The sequence below is a fragment of the Choristoneura fumiferana genome, chromosome 13, assembly GCF_025370935.1.
Source record: "Choristoneura fumiferana chromosome 13, NRCan_CFum_1, whole genome shotgun sequence".
Lineage (NCBI taxonomy): Eukaryota > Metazoa > Arthropoda > Insecta > Lepidoptera > Tortricidae > Choristoneura > Choristoneura fumiferana.
In genome coordinates, this window is record NC_133484.1 from 15,100,657 (window position 1) to 15,122,251 (window position 21,595).

General features: G+C 40.5%; 1 protein-coding gene across 2 annotated transcripts; it reads right to left on the bottom strand.

The window, feature by feature from the left end:
* Nucleotides 1-330: 330 nt before the first annotated feature.
* Nucleotides 331-19,281, bottom strand: vtd (RAD21 cohesin complex component verthandi). Of its 2 annotated transcripts, XM_074096436.1 has the most exons (21): nt 19,189-19,281; nt 18,619-18,921; nt 16,639-16,754; nt 16,168-16,351; nt 15,256-15,430; nt 14,667-14,779; nt 14,287-14,408; nt 13,833-13,947; nt 13,298-13,427; nt 12,744-12,964; nt 12,371-12,487; nt 11,786-11,876; nt 10,935-11,000; nt 8,774-8,893; nt 8,306-8,404; nt 7,142-7,243; nt 6,273-6,545; nt 5,637-5,800; nt 4,651-4,743; nt 3,963-4,127; nt 331-3,715 (listed from the first exon to the last, which is right to left on the bottom strand). In XM_074096436.1, the coding sequence occupies exons 2-21, from the start codon at nt 18,874-18,876 to the stop codon at nt 3,590-3,592; spliced, it is 2,850 nt and encodes a 949-aa protein (XP_073952537.1). In that variant the 5' UTR covers nt 18,877-18,921; nt 19,189-19,281; the 3' UTR covers nt 331-3,589. The 2 variants fall into 2 exon arrangements, with proteins under 2 accessions (XP_073952537.1, XP_073952538.1); XM_074096437.1 differs by lacking the exon at nt 10,935-11,000.
* Between the last annotated feature and the right edge of the window lie 2,314 nt (nt 19,282-21,595).

Here is a 21,595-nt window from a genome sequence, read left to right on the forward strand (position 1 = left end):
TAGTCCCTGAGCAAAGCTGCGGACGGACAGACAGACATGGCGAAACTATAAGGCACCTTTAAGGGTTCCGTCTTTGCCATTTTGGCTCCGGAACCCTAAAAAAGAGCTCGGCCACGACATCTAGTGATCATTTTTAGTACTTTTAGTGCCAAAACCTTTAAAAAAATGTCGTGAGTATGTTCTAAAGGATGATTTTCTTATGATAATTGGAATGGACGCATTAGCCCCGGTTGACCTTACCACTTGTTTGTCTTACGAAGCGAACATAATTTACAAGCGTTTGGCTGACGAAAATTACGTTACGAACATGGTATAAATAATACAACTACATTTTATTAACAAATTTATTGCAAATACAGATGGTTTGTGATAATCATCTAAGCCATTACCCCCGTAACTTGACCAGAATTATTGAAGCACTTCTGTCGCGGAGGTAAACGCTTAAATTTCGGTTAAAAGTAAACTTAGGGATTTGTTACAAGTGCCTGGCATTTATAATGCTATATAAATTTTACACAATTTTAATTAAGACGTCAAAATGAATACAGTCTAAAATTGTAGAATGGATCCAGTTTGGTGCGCCATGAATCATGAACACACAAAAAACATCGTTCTCAAAGAAATGTAACAACTACACAAACAAGCCATCGAATACTTATACATACATTTATTTATGGAAGGTTGTTGGTGTTCTTTACAATATCACTCTTATATCTCTTGTACATTTTTGGGATTGCAACCTATGGATATTACTTATAATGTATAAAGCTAAGGTAATCTCTTTAACTACACTTCAATCGCCAAGTGAAACCGCATCAGCTATTTTCTAACAATTCTCAAAAACATTACATAAAATATTGAAAATACTATAGCCGCGTTAGCAGTCACAGAAATGAATATTTTGCTAACTTAGACATAGTTACCTATGTAGTATACATTGCTACAAAATCTGTTGCATTTAGTCTTTTGTTCGCCGCCAGCATATAAGAACTCTGTCCAAATAAAAAATAGACGATCTGCGAACAACAGTGTATTTTGGTAACTGCACATTTTCGCGTGCAACTGTGTGACACAGCGAGGTGCAATTTTACGGCATCCATTTGTCATTCGCCGATTTCAGTCCTTACTTTTAATTTGGGTTAAGCATAGGAAAACAAAAGCGTGCTGTTTCGGCATTGATTAAACAATACGGCAAAACTTTATATATTTTTGTCCTTACGCTGTTCGGTACGCGCATTCGACGTCTTACGGAGCGGCGCAAGAGACCAAATAAAAATAAATAAGTACAAAAATGGAGTAAAAAGGCAAGTATCTTCGCGATCAAACTTAAGGATGTCACCGGCATAAAAGTATGAATTCCGTAGACATGCGCCAAACGTGTTAAAGTTCAATAAACGCAAAAAGCTTGTTTTACACTTCAGGGAGTACAGTAGATTTATTAAAGTTTAAAGTTTTCTCTGAGCAAGCCCTTTGAATTTGTTCAACTCCCGACTAGAAGATAAAAGCGATTTATTGCCTCGTCTAATACCGTTTCACAAATTTGTGTTGAAATACGCCAACTGAAAGGTGGCATATGAAAAAGTACCTAACTCATTCTTCTCTTTCTACAGGTTGCAACGAAAATGTTCAGTCCACGCCACTGAAGCAGCATCTCCCAACTATGATTACTTGTTTCACTTTACTCACGGCATTTTACTATGCAAGTCATTTAAACCCTATATTTTCTACTCAAGTTAGCATTTACAAATACCAAGCAAGCGGCATTGCGCCATGCCACTTAGTTATAATTTATGTCGCATCGCTTTCATACATTTTGAACGAACAAGTTTTCGAGCGGTGCGCCAGCAACGCTGCTTATGCCTCTTATAAATCGTCACTTCTTTTAAAGCTTGCACCTTAAAATTGATAATTTTTGAGTAAACTTTATAAACATTATTTTGCTGACGCATTGATTTAAGATACGAGATTTTTCGAAAGTAGTGACGAAATGCTGCCTTACAGTGTAAAGTACAGTCGAGTGTAAACGTATGGAACTATTGGATATGCTCAACTATGAACCACGATCTTATTGCGTTGGAATAAGAGCGTGTAATACATATTTTTACAGTCTGATATTTGAAGCACCTTGATTGCCTCCGATAGACTAATGCAATTGTACGGAAAAAATGCATGTTGTAAGAACAAAACTGTACTACAGAAATTAGCTCTGCGGCTACTTGGCTACATAAATTTAATATTGACAGTGATATTGCAATAGTTACGATAAGGCAGTTTTCAAATCTTATTACAATATACAGTAGAACTTATAAGAAAGTTTGATTCTACATTTTTTAAAGTATAGCGTGAAAGATCAGAATTGGCGATAAGCGAGAAACTTTCAAGATATAGAACTAAAGTGATCAGCAATTAAACCCATGAAATAGTACAGATACTACAAAAAAAGATGCAATGTTAAAGCCAGTCAGTGGTAAGTAGTTCACGAAATTTCACTCGGACAAAACAAAAACATGTCAAAAAGGCTTATACCAATCGTTTCAAACTTTTAACGCAGATGACTACGATATTAGGATATAAAATATGTATACTTCGCTTTATGTTCACACGATTCTAATGAAACAATTTGACAGCACAATCACAAACCAATAATATATTTTCTTCGGTTGCCACCCCTTAGTTCATTTTTATTGGATGCCCACTTGACGAGACTAACGCAAGTCGATCCTATAAACATCCAGGAGCGCACTGTACAATGCATTTACGTGCAAAATTTTATCACACGATTAATACAAAATTGTCATACCTATAAAAAAACTCTTCTGTCACTAGGAAAAAAAGAAATGATTCATTCTCTGCACAAGTCCACCCTTCCGTATGTAACTTTTAAACAATACACTTATTCATAACAGGTATAATACTTACTACATTATAATAATTTACAATTCCATTACTGCATTTTGCAGCTGTAATTCTAAATCCACTACAAACCCTACATTTCCTTGAGAATGGATGCAGTCGGCAAATATGCACAATAAATTTCTCTTAATGACATGATCAGTACAAAAAATACACGCTTACATAATTTTGGGATTCAAGATACTTCACAACAGCATCACTATCATCTTCGACTGAAAAGCAATTGAAACATCATTTGTAAACATTTTTACAATAATTTGACTTAATCTAGAGCAAAAACAAAATAAGGCATTTTCCTACACATGTCTATCAACGGAACGTTCGCGCTTACCTGTTGTCATTCCTGACCGGAGTCCGCGGGGCTTCGAGAAGTGTAATATTAATTAATATGTATGTATATAATATAAATATATCGTTATTTCAACTTTACTGAGATCACCGCTTTCACTTGGTCCGTCAATTAAGAAAATTAAAATGCTCCCGTGGACTCGAATCAAAAGGTCAACAAACACCCGTTATTTTTGGCTCAATCTAGTACTGAGTGAAGTCCATAACTTCGAGTTAACAACTTCAATAAACATCACTATAACTGATACCTCGCAATACCCTCTTTTACATATTAATTTAGATATTCCTCTTTATATTATAATAATTAATATAAATAACATTATCGCGTTTAAATCGCCTCCGTCTCAAATTGGGCGCCCTTCATAATAGTAATAGGTCCATATGTTTCTTGTTGTATTAACTTTAGTACTTGGTGCTTTTTGAGGACAAGTAAACTGTAGAACTTCTGTGCCACCTGGAAGAAAACAACGATATTTTAAAGTATATCGAGAGGTCGTAAAAATAAAGATTATTGGAAATTTGACAGAGCTCCCTTACAATTTGAACGCACGCTAATTTTCTAGCTAGAGGGAAGCTCTAGATAGAGCTTACTGTCGCAAAACGGACAAAAAAGGGCGCAGCGGGTACGACTAGTACCGTAGCCACGCTACATCTCTGCCACCTTTAGCCACCTCTCCGAATGTGTGATTATAGAACCGTACCTGTTTCCGGTTGTTGTGCCGTGGCGCGAGCTCATTGAACGCGAGCTCGTTCCCGGCGGCGAGCTTGGGCCGCATGGCCGCGAACAGCTGCGCCGCGCGCCGGTTCAGCACTCGCTCCTCGAACTGCTCGTCGGTCTCGCCCGCCTCACGCTCGCCTTCTTCCGGCTGCAACACAATTACAATGTAGCTAAAGCCAACGAGAAGAAACAACTTATGTAGAGAAGAAGGAGCAATATGATAATACTGACGTATTAAACAAGGATGAAACATATCGCGTCTCGTTGGCTTTGCTTTAGGTCGTATATTATAATAGCTCCACAGCGTCGGAGGAACGGAGACGAGCAGAATCGTTCAAACACAACAATTAAAAGTGTCGGAATCCACTTCTCTCCCCACTATATAGTCCCCGACCTATGTAATCGATTAAACTACAGCATGCAATGTGATATGTGAGTGTTCAAGGTTCAAGTTAATTTTTAGCGTTGACATGGCGAGTAGGTTACAGTGACGTTCAAAGAGTTAAAATAAGTTCATATTGCAGACAATCGCCAATATCATTGGTGACAAGTTATTTCGCATACTGGCTATGCGCAAAACAATCTATGGTTTTACAATTAGGATAGGACACAGCTATAATGTGGGGTCTCTCAGAGAATTCGATATATTAAAATATGAAATGAATACTTACATTTTCGACACTGGGCGGTAAATCGTAGTCGTGCTGTGGACTGTGGTGGCCATTGTTGTCCTCGTAGCCCAAATTGGTCATCTGCATACCGGACTGAAAAACCAAGGCATTGTGTTAAGCACGACAATAATGAAAACATTAAAAACCTCAGGATTCAGATCGTGTTAGACTATACAAATACAACCCCAGGTTCTGCTGCGGTCTCTTCTCCTCTCCACCTAAGAGTCTTCCTAACTGGCGGTTGTTTCATGTCATCCATTAGAGCAGCGCTGAGGCCCTAAATCTCTTCGCACACTTAAAGAACTCAATGGCCTCTATACTCAAAAGTTAAATCTGGAAATTTAAGTCTTATGTCGTATTTCCTACAGTTCACTTTTCAAAATTTCGCGTCAACTCGAACCTATTTGCCACGCGTTTCCCAAACGTTGATCCTTGATCCCGTGGCGACTATGCAGTCACCATTGGGGGATTTGCGCTGCAGTGGTGTGGAGTTGATACAAACACCTCCAGTTACTTCTGTTGGAAGCAGCCTGCATCCACCGTGAACCTGCGGCTATAACCCGGTCATCCATCCATCTCGTTGGTGGACGTTCTACGCTGCACTTTCCGCGTAGTCTTTATTCGAGAACCTTTCGGCCCCAACGGCTAGAGAACAGTCTCCGTGCATTAACGACTAATTCGGTTGATAAGTGTGCGAAGATCTTAACCCTTAATAAGATAGAGGCCATTTAGCGACCACATGCATTGATTTGGAAATTCAACCTTATTGTTTTAGTTATAAGTTACAATATTCATTGTTAATATTGAAAATACTACTAGCTTTAAAAATATCGCTTACTATTTCTGGTGTACAATAAAGAGTAATTGCCAGGTATGTATTAGATAGCTGCTTTTGATTCTGTGGTAGTATGCTCCAATAAATGGGGCCTTATTAAGGGTTAAAGCGGGCTTGACCGGAAGGGGCCCTGCTAGACACGTGCACTCACCTGGTAGTGCGGGTGGTCCGTGAGCGCGTGCAGCGGCAGCGGCTCCATGGGCACGTGCAGCTCGTGCGGCGGCGGCGCGCGCGCCAGCAGCGGCGCCTCGCCCTCCAGCGCCGGCATCATCGGCAGCTGCTCCAGCCCGTGCCCCAACATGCCGTGCTGCAGACCTGCAATTACACACATCATACCTTCATCACTGAGGAAGGGTGTGCAGATAACATTACTCCAAGTATTTAGTCGGTTTAGAGAATTAGCAAGTTGAAGTGGCAGTGGGCTGGCCATATCTGCCGAAGAACCGGAAACAGGTGGAGTTAACGAGTTCTTGAGTTAGCATCTTCAGCCTTATCTGCATTTACCATAAAAGGTTTCATGACAATAGAATAATTGCCGACTCTGAGTCGATATCCCGACTTTGGGAGAAGCCTTCGTAAACACCACGCTCATGAGACAAATAATAATACGCTAACGTCTCGTTGCTTTTGCTTTAAATTACCTCGCCTCGTGACTAGAAGCCATATCGAAATCAACGACCTGGCTCGTCAGCATGACAGTGGGAGTAGCGATAGCGCAGCATTTATAATAGTTGATATTACCACTCCGTCCTAATGAGAGAAACTTCTAGAAGTGTTCAGTACTAACCAGAAGGCGTCATACCGCCATGCTGTAATCCCGCAGGTGTCATGCCGCCGTGCTGCAACCCTCCCGGGGTCATTCCTCCGTGCTGCAGCCCTACTGGTGTCATGCCACCGTGTTGTAACCCCACGGGAGTCATTCCTCCGTGCTGTAGACCCACTGGCGTCATCCCGCCGTGCTGTAGCCCGGCGGGCGTCATGCCGCCATGTTGGAGGCCGGCCGGCGTCATGCCTCCGTGCTGGAGACCGACTGGTGTCATACCGCCGTGGTCTAAACCTCCTGAAAATATAAGCACTGGTTAGGACTGTTAAATGCAAAGGTCTTAAGTCTAAAATAGTAAGCGGACACGATCAAATTAGAGGCCGTATTGTGTAAGACGCGGACGACAGCATTTACCGACTCTTTCTACCTTCATCCTCGACTGTTTGACAGAAACAAGCGGTGAAAGCGATTGTGATTCAGTCACGGGAAATAAGTTACTCATTTGTACATCTTGTTTGTTGGGAACAGAAACTTTTTTCTAGGCATTTAAAACTATACTGATTCTGAAAGGAGTTTGTTTTCAGAGTATTTTATGTCAAAAAAGTGGCCAATGGATTCTTTTAATAATACTTCTAAATCTCATAAATCTATAGTTACAAAACAAACCTAATTTAGGATAATATTTAATAATGTGAGAAATTATATTCGTAAAATGGTTAGAGAGAACAATGTACCCACCAATGCTAAATCTAGGCTGATCAAAATTCTTGTAACTTGTCCTACCATTGTGCAAATGAACGCGGGATGGTAATGAACTAATGACATTTAACCGAGCGGTCAAAACGCTCGAATATTCACCCGTTTAAGTAAAGAAATAATTAACAGCTACGAACCTGGCGTAATTCCACCGTGATGAAGGCCGGCCGGCGTCAGCCCGCCGTGGCCGAGCCCGCCCGGCGTCATGCCGCTGTCCAGCCCCAGGCCGGGAGTCATGCCTGCAACAAACACACTCACGTTAGTCCGAAATTTGCGAGTGTTTAATCTATCTATTAGTTTTCATGGGTAACCCGCTTGGCTGATTTGAATAAAAAGGACATACTGTATTTTTAAGCTGGAAATTCACAAGAAAAATTAATTCAACCCAGACGAAGTCGTGGAATGAAAGCTCATGCTCAAGGTGGGCGGAATGGTCACAAATTCACAATATAATTCGCAGTTCCAATTTTCCAATTTTCTTGTTTAACTCCATAAGAATGGTTAACTGTTTTTGTTTTTCAGCGTATAAGGATTATTCTGTTTTTACTTCAATTGCAATTGCCATTTTATCGCATCTACCATTCCTGTTTACCGATGTATGCTTTATTACTGTTATGGCACTCCAGGTCTATACCTTATCATGTCTTAAATGCAATGTTTAAATATGTGACTGTTTGTTGCCGTAATAAATTAAAAAAAAAAAAAAAAAAAATAATAATAATAATACAATTTATATTGACGAGGCCCAGCCATGATGGGTATTAAATAAATTACCAATGGAACGTTCCGTGCGCATCATATGTGCAGAAATAATTGTTTTTGATTTGCATTTTTATCACTACTTTTGTTTACCTTCTAGCATAGGGTACTTAAAAAAATTACCCAAAAAAGTAGTTGGTTACTTTGGTGGACGGGTTAAGTTCCATATTCTTCGCCAGGGTTAAAAAAGTCCCCCATTTGATTTGTCTAGAGCTTTTGGTCAGCTTTGAACTGATCCGAATCCTTCACAAATTACCTCGAAAATAATCAGTCGCCTCAGATATATCGTAGCGAGCGAGGTACCCCAATATTTCGCAGTAGTATTATATTTATAATAACAAATTAATTAATTAAATTAAACTAAACACTGTCATTAAATTAACAAAATAAATAAATAAATTCGTAACACTAGATAAGGTTAATAATAACAGAACATGCAATTTGTCATAAATATAAGAGTAAATAAATTCGGATCATAAAGATCTGATGAATTTTATAGAAAATCCCACTTCCCTGATTATGTAGTTTCCAAGGGGACTTACCGCCATGGTGAAGGTGAGCAGGGGTCATGCCGCCGGCGCCGAAGTCGCTGTCCCCGTGCTGCAGGCCCACGGGCGTCATGCCGCCGTGTTGGAGCCCTCCTGGACAATACAGCCGGATGAATTAATTAAGTTTTAAGGCACAATTTCAACCTCCGCCGTAAAAAGAGGCTTGTTATATGTTTGACGTCTGTGTCCGATGCGATTTTTATACGTGAAAGCAAGTTTTCTTGCGGTAAGTAGTTCTTAGTTATGTTTCAATTGGTAGAACCGTTTTTGAGGATATTGAACTGTGAAATGACAATGAAGAGGATTTTTAAACTTGAATGTTGGTTAGGTTATATTCATCGTTATAGTCAATCATTGGCTTGATTTCTAATAAAATCGCACTTCTAAAACAAACAACACTAATGTAAATCAAAACTTTTACTTTTTCGAGATAAATGCGAAAAGTAATGGTTATTATAATACCTGGCGTAAGGCCTCCGAGCGGCAAGTTCCCGGGCGTTAGGCCGCCCTGCAGCAGCGTGCCCGGAGTGAGGGGCCCGAGCGCGCCCGGTGTCAGGGGGGGGCCCAGCGCGCTGAGCATGCCTGCATCATAAACCGTATTAAACCTACCGCCACAAGAACCTAAAGCCTCCACTACAAGTCGACAGATCCATCAGCAGATGTTATCTGCGTATGCCGCCGCGGACGTGTAGACGGGTTAATTTGCTCATCTGTAGCAGGTATTTAATGTCGGCAGATGCATCTGCAACCGATCCGTTTGTTGTCGGTTTTTGTGGCACGGATCAAAGGGTTTAAGCGCGAGCGCACGGCGTCGACCACGTGTGGTCGACTCGTGGAGATCCATCTGCTGATGCATTTACCGACGTCCGCGCAAACTTCTGTCGACGTGTAATGGAAGCATAATACTAACTACTGGCAACCAAAGGTAGCGTATAATACAAGATAAATACCAAAACACTATTTGCGCGGCGCTTGCGGCATTTCCACATTGGATAGCTATGGACAGCCTTTGCACTAGAAATGACTCGGAGCGAGAGCGAGATAAATAGATATCACGAGACAATTTAAAAGACTTTGACTAGCTCGCAGTAGCGCCGAGGTAAGGTACCCGGTGCTACAAAGATCGCTACGCATCAGATACGGCATGCATGATCTTGTTTCTTTTCACGTCCAAACTAATAACCATCATTATCCCAGCCTATATACGTCCCACTGCTGGGCACAGGCCTCCTCTAGGAATGACAGGGCTTGGGCCGTAGTTCCCTCGCGGGCCCAGTGCGGATTGGGAACTTCACACACACTATTGAATTGCTTCGCAGATTTGTACAGGTTTCCTCACGATGTTTTCCTTCACCGAAAAGCTCGTGGTAAATCTCTAATGTAATTTCGCACATGAATTCCGAAAAACTCAGAGGTGCGAGCCGGGATTTGAACCCACGATCCATAGGTCAAACCACTCGGCCACCACGGCCTCCAGACTAATAACCATGGTACCCTACAATTAATCTATGTTGTCTTAAGGTGCGCTTACACGGGCAATTTTTTGAGCAATAATTGCTCGGCAACACGAATGGATCAATCTGGAGTAATTAGTGGAGCGATATGCAGCAATTCCAAAAAAATGCGGCAATTGTTTCGGCAATATTTCTTCTAATTGTTCCATATATTCCATATTGCTCAATATCCAGTGGGTACAGAAATTCAAGTCAATTTGTTTTCTAACTCGTATGCACTTATTTATTCTGCGGCTTCTACGTCTCGCTTCCGCGGGGAGACCACGCGCGGGCGGGGGCACCAGCGCGCGGGGCAGTGTTGCCAACGTGGATTTTCCACTAAAACTGGTGGATTGGACTCCAGTTTTAATGGCCGAATGGTTTTAGTGTTTAGTTAAGTGAATTTGTCGAGTGGAATTTAATATGAAGTTAAGTCTATGATGTTAGCAGGAAAATGCTGCAACAACTGCAATGCTGCTGGCTTGTATCGTAGAATCTTTTAAAAGAGATAATGCTGTGTGTTCCTTTTTGTGTGTATGCTCATAATTGAGCAATTTTTGTTGCCCGTGTAAGCGCCTTTAAATGATACAAATGTTGATCCACCCTAGTAAAGCGAGAAGAAGGAAAATTTACATTAAAAATAGGACAGTCAACCAATTTAATTTCTGTGCCACTATGGAATCTGACTTAGTATGACAAAACAACTAAATTCGACACGTACCAAGTCTCGACACATGCGTCGCGTCCCGAATTTATCAAACAGAATATTTTTTAAAGGTAAATCAACCAATCGTCAGTCTTTTATTCACGACAATAACGTCATTCACTTTGATATATTCACTGACCACGAAATGACGTATTGGCGAGTTGTTTGTTATGACAGCATAATTCTATTTGACAGTTTTACATTTATTTTGTCAAAACGTCGCTATGGCAGCTACCGCCTTCGCGGTACCGTCATGAATATTGTAACCAACTCTGATTATGTCTGCAGTTATCTTATCACTACTGGGCGAAACAATAACGGTCAATGCATCTCGAACACTCCTAGGCCTTGTGGCCTATAGGAATCAAATTGGTTGACTGTACATCAGATAAATACAATGTGAGATGACGTGGGTTAGTCTCACCGGGTGTCTGCGGAGCCTCGTCGGCCTCGGAGCGTGGCGTCTGCGGGTAGGCCTCCCTCTCCGGCTCTGCCAGAGCCCATGAGAGTTATGTTAGTTGCTTATCGTGCAATTAATAATGGACCATCCTTAAAATACGCCACGTTTCGCTGGGTGGGGCTGTCTCGCGATTTGTGACATACGAACAAAATGATTGCGATTTTCATAGTAGTAGGTGTTAAATGTAGTGTCAAAATTGTTGAGACGTAATATATGGATGGTCCCCAATCGTATGTTAAATGTTTTAATGAAATGATCCAAAGTGATTTTGAAGCGCATTGAGTGAGCATTATTTGGCAGTTTGAAATTATGATCGACTGTCACCATCAGATTTTTTAAGTAGATGAATAAGAAATGAATCAAAATACACAAAATTTAAATTCTAAAATATTTTCATGGTTAAATTAAGTTATATTATAAATAATTTCAGTGTCTAACTAAAGATTATTGGAATTTTATGTTATAATAAAAGTTGGACTGGATGTGGGCAAGATGTTTGATTAAAAACGTGTTACTCAAAAGACTAAAAACCGGCCAAGTACGAATCTAACCTCACGTGGCACACGAAGGGTTCTGTCTCACTTATGAAAGAACAAATTCAAACGCTTAGCAAATGTAACCGACAAGATATTTGCAAATTGAACAGTCCTTGTTCAAGTATCCCATAAACTTATAACAGTCATAAAGTATTGAAGCATTTTTTTATAAGTACAAGTTTTGTGAAAGAATGAAACAGCCCAAAGGTGATTTGGTGAATGACCATACCAGGGGAGCGTGTTCAAAGCAAAATGGTAGTAAATTAAAGCAGTACTTACCGACTGAAGGTTCATACTCCTGCGGCATGGGGGTGGGGGGTTCGATATCGGCGGCAGGAGTGGGCGCTGGCGTTTCTGGTGGCTGCATGGTCTATGAAAAAAATAGAGTAGGTTAGAGGAAATGTATTGTTTTCCAAAAAACGGAGCTTCAGATTTTACTAAAATAGACAACTTAATTTGATCACAAAGCATTTATAACGGGTATTGCCTTAAGCCAGGGATACACAATATTATTAGGACCAAGGGGCCACGCTGCCACATCATGACCTAGGGGGGCCGCAGTAAATAAAAACAACTAACATTATCATTAGGTTTTCGCTATTCCTATTAGGTTGCTGGCGAGCCGCAGTCTGCATCTCTGCCTTAAACTATATTAGCATTTAACCCCCTTATTCATAAACGACAATCAAACCTATTTTAGTTAAAATGCCGCTAAAATTCGTTTGTCCTTATCTGTCACTTCGACATTTGTATTTGTTAGAAAGGGACAAAGCATTTGTTAGTTAACATAGGCTTATTAAGTTTTATGAATAAGGGGGTTAATCTTTCTGTCCCTTAAGTTTGGCAAGTCGTTATGAACCGTACCTCCTCGTGCCGGCGCTTGCGCGGGCCGCGGCGCGCGGTGCTGGGCTCGGGGTGCTCGGGGGACTTGGCGTCGCCATCCTCATTCTCGTTGCGGAGCGTCATGTTGCGTTGGTATTTCTGGGATCATTTTAACACATGTAATACATAAATAATTAATAAAAACATTTAGGATGATGATGATATAAGCTCTCTTCTGCATGGAATCGTTGATAAGCCAATGCGAGCGTCGAGATGTGTCTTCGGATAAATCGCGAGATATTGTGAATTGTGTTATTATATTATGCACAGGAAAATCAAGTGCAGGTAGGTCAAAAACTCGCGCGCCTAATCGAACGTGATACCCTACACTTCAAAGACTTCACTGTAATCTCACCTTGAACAGAACTCTCGAAGGTATCGGCCTGGCGGGCAGTGTGAACAGTTTCTCGACGCCTCCCGTCTCCTTCCAGTGCATGAGCCTCCTGGTGGGAGGCGCTAGGTCTAGCGTGGTTACGATGTCCGATGTGTTACTGAGCTGATTCTTCATCTCTTCTCCCGATATGTTCTTTACTTCGTCCACGATCAGCTTGCGTTTGCGCTTCGTTTTGGTGATGCCTACGGGTTGAATTAGCTGCTAAACTTGAGTGTATACTTTTAGCGTGGAATTTTGAAAATAAGCATCAAATTCTTATATATTTCATATTTTAAACTTTTTGTTCATGATTTACTATAGTATATTATAAAGGATATAATCAAAAGTATCGATCTTCATTCTCGACTAGCCACACCGCAGTCTGACCGAGTCTTCACAACATCGCTTGAGAAAGAGACGACGCGCTAAAACCGAGCGGTTAGCCGTATAATGCGTTAGTAGCCCTTAGGCCCCCAAGGGTAGGCCTTTGTTCAGTGGGCGTCTTCCGGCTGATGATGAGAAGCAAGTCAACATACCTTTGAGGACTGTAGCGTCGACCGGCGCGAGCGCGAAGGACTCCTCGTCGTTTTGCAGCAATGTGGTGTTATCGGCCGCCGGCGCCGCGGCTGGAGGCTCCTCTGCCAAGCCCGGCGGCTCGTCCACCTCCTGGCAACAACACAGTTGTTTAGTGTATAAGTTAAGACAGTGGTGTAGAGTGAAAATATTCGTTAGCCCACTCGAAGAGTGAGAGTCGTGAGTTAAGTTCCATCTCAGTGTTGCATGAATGAGTTTGAATGCCGCGCACGACATCAAAATCAAAAGAGACCACAACAGCTTAGTACATCTCTATAGTAACCATACGCTACGTTCCACTAAAACATTATCATTCCCTCCTTTAATTTCCAAAAGGGCCCTAAATTCTTGTGTGCCTAAAGGGCCCAAGACAGCCCTGCGGTCTTGGTCGAGGGCGTTGAGTGGAACGTACCCATAGTGACGCAGCGTACGACGTGACGTGAGCGACCGATGGCGTTCCTAGGAGCCTATAGCCTAAGTGAGGTTGCGTGGTGTTACCATGGGCCTGACGGAGGGCGGGCGCGGCGCGGCGGGCGGCGGTGGCGGCATCAGGTCGGCCGCGTCGTCCAGCGGCCGCGGCTCGTCCATGTCGTGCGGCGGAGACCCGCCCCAGCTGACCACAAAACAACATTTTGATACACAATAGTCATTTATGCAACAGTTGTAAAGCAATGGTTAAAAAAAGGCGAGCGGCGTGAATTACGATGTGAGCGTAGCGAACATCTTAAGAAGAAGCCGCGGGCTTTTTTTGACTTACTTATACATTTACTTATATATTTTCTACGACTTACCTACCTACTTATTGAATAAAATACAAAATTAGAGAAAAAAAAGTAAACTAAACTTTTTCTTACTTTAGTAAAAAATATGGCAAATGCAAAAAAATATTCCAAAAACAAAATACATACTGGCTAAGTGTCCAAGAATTTAGTGGTTTTAACGAGCTATGTACCTGTGTTGCGGCGAGTTGCCTGCGTCATAGTGGTCGCCCATGTCGTCATCGGAGTCAGGTGCGTCCGCCGCCGCCGCCGCGCCCGCGTCGCCACCGCTCACCCCCGCCGCTTCTATCTCAGCCTGGAATACAATAACACTAATTTTAACGGAAAACCAACGTACAGGACGATTCAAAGAGCTAGCACGGATGAAAAGTGCTAATTAGTCTGTTAGTTAGACAATCAGACAATCAAGTGCTAAAATAGCAGCAAGGCACATTGAGAAAAAAATTGCAGGTTTGAATCTTACCATATATGTACATTATTTGTAAATTAGCATGCGTTAATGTCTTGCCACTTTTTTGTGTATATTACAGCTTTAATCAGCATAATTAGTGACCTGCAGTGACTGCGGCTGCGCGGAGGTGCCGGCGAGCCCCGCGGCCGCGCCGCCCGCCGCGCTGCCCGCCGTCACGTCGCCGAACAAGTCTCCCTCGAACAGCCCGCCCGCATCTGGAAACGAATTATATCTACTTTTATAACAAGTTGGTGGTTTTTTAGCAACAGCCACAGAGAATGTTTGCATCTGAGGATAGGATATCGTGGTTTAGGAGTGTTATCATACTTCTGAATTATATATTATTCTATAATATATAAAAGTTAAGTAAATGTTTTGTTTTCTCGTACAAATGGAATTTTAGTCTATTGTCAGTATTGTTAATGACCTCCATAAACGGACCGCTTAGAGCAGTCAGTGCTGACAGTCGGGTTAAAGGCGAAGCCAACGACTGCGACTGCTCTCATGCAGTTGGTCTTGACTGCTATTAAAAGCCAGAATGAGTAAGCTGTCACTGAAGCAGTGAGCACCACCATACAGAACTTACTACCATCAGACAAAGCGCTGGTCAGTCTCAAATAATAAGAAATCTAGCTGAGAGAAACACGAATTCGTATGGACGAGAGTATTTCACTTATGAAAATGAACTGACGTCCAAAATCAGCGACGTCCCCGATGGTGCCGCCAAAGCCATCGTCCATGGCTGCGTGCGGCGCGGCCTCGAGGCGCCGCTCGTGGCCCGGCGCCGACAGCGCGGGCCCGGCCGCCGCCGCCGCCTCCTTGCCGCCCAGCTCCAGGGATGACCCGTCCGCGAACAGGAGGTTACTCTGGAATATACAAGTCAAGTTGAAATATTGTACAAATTTTACTATTTGTTGTCTTTCAAATTTGGTCGTTTTTTTTTTCAGGTAAACAAACGCAATACAATACTTCAGTTTTTTTTTTTCAATAGAAATTAATCAATCTTGACCTGGGATTTTATTGAAAACCGTTTTAAAAAAAAAATCCCTTTAATTAGGACTTTTTTCTTGATCATTCCATACATGGAGGTTTTCGGTGCGGGAATGATTTGAGAAAGAGTAGAGATAAACAGAGAAGTTTGTCTGTAAAAGTCTGGTGTTAAGTGTCCCGTGATATTTATTTATTTATTATTATTCTATATTTGGAACAGTTGAGCTATGGCGTCTTTCTGTAAATATCCATTTCAACTAACTGAACGATCTTTCTACGTCGGTAGTTGTAATAGGCGCGTGTAGGGACTTAACTGAAGAGGTTCATATCTTATATAATGACTGATCTTTTTCATTTATATAATATTATGTTTTCATGTACTTTTTTTTCCAATTAATTATTCATTGAACAGAAACCTGCTATAGTACATTCTGTTTTTTATGTCAATACCTACTCTTTGGCTAATGTCAAACATTCCCGCACCGAAAACCCCGATATATGCCATTCTACGAGCAATATGCTTGTAGATGTCATTACATCGTATATATTGTTACAACTGGTGTCACTATAAACGATTTTAACTGTAATCAATTACATTTTTATATCGTCATACCTGTTCCAGTCCTCCCTCGTTGCCAATAGCTTCTCGCATGATATCGGGATTGTCAGTATCAAATCCCATATCCCCAAACCCATCATCATGAGTGACTAGATTTAGGGATCCATAGTCCTCGCGCATAGTGATCTCCTCGGCACGGGATTGGTTGAGAGAGAATTGGGCTTCAATGTCTACCTCACTAGAATTGAAAAGTAATTAGTGAAATATTTTTGTAAAGTAAGAATTTGACTCTAGGTTTGCATCAAAACTTCATGGATAAGTTCTGATAAAGCTGTAAATCACTTGAAAGCAACTTAAGTTCGAAATAACTGAATGTTAATAATCAAATCAGAATTATAAAATTCTTTAAAATGATTGCTTGATGATCTTAATTTTTTAGTAGATTTCCATAAAAGGTGTTTTTTTTTTTAATGTAAAATTGTTAGGATATAATATGCATCAGTATAAAAAAAGTAAAATGCTCACTTCAACTCTGGCATAGCGGAGTCAAAGTCGTGGAAAACCTCAGGCAAGGTAATGGCATTCATGGCGGCCTCTCTGTGCTCCTCGGGCAGGTCCACCATGCCTGGCCTGAAGGCCATCTGAAAAAAAAAATAGACAATGTTCTTGACAAATCAAAGAGGTGGCACTTACCAGTAATTGGTTGCAACCAAGTCCTTAGGATGTTAGTAGTAAAGTATCACCATGAGGGTAACTAACCAGGCAGAATATGTATAGCTAGGTAATGTTATCAAGAGGACCATTTGACGTTACAGTCTTGCTTAGGATTGGCTCATGTAGTTATTTATTATAACTGCAAATGTGATGCCAATGCAATATAAGTTGTCAAAGTGATTTCGTAACACTAGCACTAGGGCCCTATTCCACCACACTGACAGGTGCGACTACTATTTTCATAGAGAGACACTGTATATTCACCACAAAACACTACTTGTAAGGTAAATCTTATGTCAAGAATTACCGACAAATCTAAAAATAAATATTGATTACGAAATATAATCCTTGTTTCATAATATAATTTTCATTTTCATTAGATACAAATAATAGGTTTTCACTTGATATAAGTCACTGACAATTGTCATGTTGGTGAAATAGGAGCCTATACAGTGTCATATAATGCATAGCAGTCAAGATCACTAAATACTTGGAAAAATACAAAATAGTCCTTAACTTAACAGTGACTCAGTCAAAGCGGTGAAATTGTTCAACATCATGTACAAACACTGGAGCACGCACACACATCGCCAAATACTTGGTAATCTTAAAGCCAACATAAGTACCATAACAGCCAAAGTATCCAAAAGTATGGGACTCCACAGGAAAATTGACTTTATTACATACAGTGTAAGCCCCAATGATCCTGTTAGCTGATATAGAATAAACTACCATAAAATATATAATAAATATTGGGAAATAATGTTGTGTGTGTGTATGTTAAGGTGGGATAGGAAGAGAATACCATTTACCTCAATATTATTTTTGTCAGTTTCTGTTTTAATTTTAGTACAGCTGTGAATACAGCTAAATACCTTTAAATCATGCTAAAAAAGTTGTGGTGGCCTAGTGGTTTGACCTATCGCCTCTCAAGCAGAAGGTTGTGGGTTCAAACCCCGGCTCGCACCTCTGAGTTTTTCAAAATTCATGTGCAGAATTACATTTTAAATTGACCACAAGCTTTGCAGTGAAGGAAAACATTGTGAGGAAACCTGCACGACCTGCGAAACAATTCAATGGTGTGTGTGAAGTTCCCAATCCGCACTGGGCCCGCGTGGGAACTATGGCCCAAGCCCTCTTGTTCTGAGAGGAGGCCTGTGCCCAGCAGTGGGACGTATATAGGCGGGGATGATGAGCAAACCTTGTATATTTACTTGTTTCAGGGATCTTGAAAATGGCTAACAATTTAGATTAAATTAGATATGTGGAGGATTACAGAGGCCAACAGTTTTCTCTGAGAAACTATTAAAATTTAAACAACCAAAATAACTGAACTTGTTGAATCTGCATATAAACTAGACTAACAAAGATTAATCATTTTAATCTAAAAGCCCTTCCCTTGCTTGTGGTAAGTATGTGCGTGTGGTGGTAACTTTTGTGATTGTCACTCAACTAATATTTCTGAAGACTTCATCACAAATTATTTTATTGCTAAAATTACCAAGATGTTTCAACCACATTGCAGAGGCCATGGTCAGAAGTTGCATAGTTTTGACACAATTTTCTTGGCTTCACCCAAAACTAATTAATGTAATTTATAGCACAAAAAACAATAGAATTTCAGAATGAAAGATCTTCAAAAACCTCTTTTCTTGAACCACATAATTGTACATGCATAACACTATAAATTTGTATTATATAGTTTACAACTTTACATGTAAAAGATGGTTGTTCAGAATACCAATTGACAGAATAAGCAACTTTTCTAAATCACATAAAAAAACAACTGACCTTGATCTTGACGAATGCTTCATTACAATCCTGCAGCAAATATTTGGCCTTTCTGGAGTAAATTCTGACAACGCCAAGCAGGAGATGACCAGAAGTCCGCAAAGCCATCTTCACTTTAGGCTTCAAAATACCATCAACTGACTTCTCAATATTTGTCTCAAACACATGGGCCTTCGTCAGCTTCTTGTCCCAGTGGGCCGCCAGCCAAATTTTGGCTAGCGGGCCCTTTTTGGCCAGCACAAAATGTGCGTAAAACATAGTGAATGTCTACTGTTTTCGATCAACAGTTACATCAACGCTGGCCTAGAAAAAATGCACACCATGTTAAAGGGTTTAGTGAATCCATCACGACTCCACTCCAAACACGTCTGTCGAAGTCATTTTGGTCACAAAAAAGAAGAATAAACTAAACAATGCTCGTTAGTGTTGCTTAACGACTAATGTAGTTTGGCGCCTAATCTACATTGTAGTATATTTCGATGAGAACACTAACGTACTCTGTTGGAAATACATTATGACGACAGAAGGGTAAACAGTTTATAGTTATTGCGATAATAACGCTGATTTTACCTGATTTTAGTATCAAAACTCATTAATTTCACCTTCCACACACAACGTAAACATGACAACAATTACGCTTCAAGATGGCGGTCGTCCGTCAGTGTTTCCATTTTCCAACTTAGGTTTCCAAGTATGGCCAGAAGACAGGGCTACCAACCTAAAAAAAATCCCTCGTACATAATATACAGCTAAAAATCTTGTATTTTGGCTTTCAAACCTTGTATATTTATTATTATGCGTCTAAAACGTGCTAAAACCAAAATTAAGCCATATTAAACTATTGGATTTAAGACTTTTTACTCAATTCAATAAACTGTCCAAGTTTCCTACTAAATAAAACATCACTGTACTTAAAATTCAATAAACTGTCCAAGTTTCCTACTAAACAAAATGTTTTCTCGTGACTCAAAATTCAAATAAACTCAGAAAAAAACTAAATTTGTCTATATTATTACGAAATTTTGCAAAAAATGGTTGTGCAAAATGTTCGTATGGCCATATTATCAAAATCTCGTACATAATTGTACGAGGTTGATGTTGTCCCCGTACCTCGACGTAAAATTGTACGAGGAACCTCGTACGGTTGGCAACCTTGCAGCAAAAAACTGTTAAAATAGAAAGCGGTATCTGCAGGGCTACTACGAAACCCGAAACTCAAAGTTCGTATCGTACCGTCCCTCTCGCTCTCGTATTAAATAAATAGTATAAGTGTCAGAGGGACCGCACTACACGAAATTCTAGTTTCGAGTTTCGTAGTAGTTGTTGTTCAAGTCTGAAGTTCACTCCGTAAAAAAAGATGTCTTCTTCCTTAGTGAAACGTGTCACGTATAAAAACTATATTAAAAATAATTTATTATAAATGAATAAATAAATAAATAAATAAATATCACGGGACAATTCACACCAATTAACCTAGTCCCAAAGTAAGCTTAGCAAAGCTTGTGTTATGGGTACTAAGCAACGGATAAATATAACTATATAGATAGATACATACTTAAATAAATATTAAACACCCAAGACCCGAGAACAAACATTCGTATTTTTCATACAAATATCTGCCCCGACACGGGAATCGAACCCGGGACCTCAAGCTTCGTAGTCAGGTTCTCTAACCACTAGGCCATCTGGTCGTCAAAATATTATTACTTATGTATTATTTTTACAAAACTTGTTTAAATATCTTATCTTAGAGTAAATTTGTTTGGTCCTTAAAAAAATTAGAACAGTCAAGGCTGGTGACTAAAATATCTAATAAAAATTGATATTTTAGACTTTTTATGACTAACTTTTTGCTGTTACAGAATTTTTTTTGTTTGTGTGATTTATATACTACAGCTGACAAACGGACATATTGTGGTTCACGTGGTGGTTATATGTACTTACTACCGCCTATGGATACCTGAACCTGTAAGCCTCCGTGTCCTGATAAAATTGAAAAATCGTAGCAACTAGTCCATCCCAAATTTTTTTTTTTCTTGTGTTTTGTATATTGTGCGTGGAATAAACTCTTTCATTTTCATTTTTAATCAAACTAAGAAAGATTACCAGCAGGACTACTCCGACACTCGAAACTCGAAGTTCGTGTCGTGCGGTCCCTCTGACACTTATACTATTTAATACGAGAGTGAGAGGGACCGCACGACACGAACTTCGAGTTTCGAGTTTCGGAGTAGCCCTGCTGGGGTGCATCACTACACTATCCATCAACACGTCGAATGGTTCACCAGCGCAACTTGGCAGCTACATTAACGTTACGTTAGACGTTTACTAGCACTCCTCTAAAATCCAATCCAATTCTGTAAAATCCGTGAAGCGAGTTCGCATAATTATGATCGGTGATCAAGTTTCACAGTAAAAATTTTGAAAATTTATCCTTAAATTTAGGGGATCAAAATTGCCTCTGAAGCTGGCAACTGTATTACAATACGTTCATTATCGTATCGTATGTAACACTAGCGGGTGTAGTTATTGTACGACCTGGACAATGCTCGACCGATTTTGTACGACCTGATAATTCAATCACATGTCACTTGGAACACGGGTCGAGCTTTATCACCCTGTACCGATAATGTTCAAGGTGCTATTGGACAACCTGATTTTGTACGACCTAATAATCGGAGCACACTTTAGACAGAACGCATTCGCACGATTGATCATGTTTTTCGTGTACACCGAATATTAATAAATTTAGTAGAAAATAAATTAATTTGGTCCTGGCGCTTCGCCGGCCGCTGCCGCGGCACGCTCGCTACGCTCGCTCGGCTCGCGCATTGTGGTCACAATTGGACCTAACACAACCTAACACAAATCTATGGTCATTCGATTCGATTGGATTCCGATTATAACGACGTACAATAACAGGTCGAGCATTAACAGGCCGAGCAAAAATTTGGACACCCTAATAATGCACGACCTA

Coding starts and splice junctions, on each gene's coding strand:
- vtd (XM_074096436.1), bottom strand. CDS start 18,876: ATGTTTTACGCACATTTTGTGCTGGCCAAAAAGGGCCCGCTAGCCAAA. Junction 14,409..14,666: donor CGCAGCCGCAGTCACTGCAG/GTCACTAATTAT, acceptor ATTGTATTCCAG/GCTGAGATAGAAGCGGCGGG. Junction 4,744..5,636: donor CGGACCACCCGCACTACCAG/GTGAGTGCACGT, acceptor TTGGTTTTTCAG/TCCGGTATGCAGATGACCAA.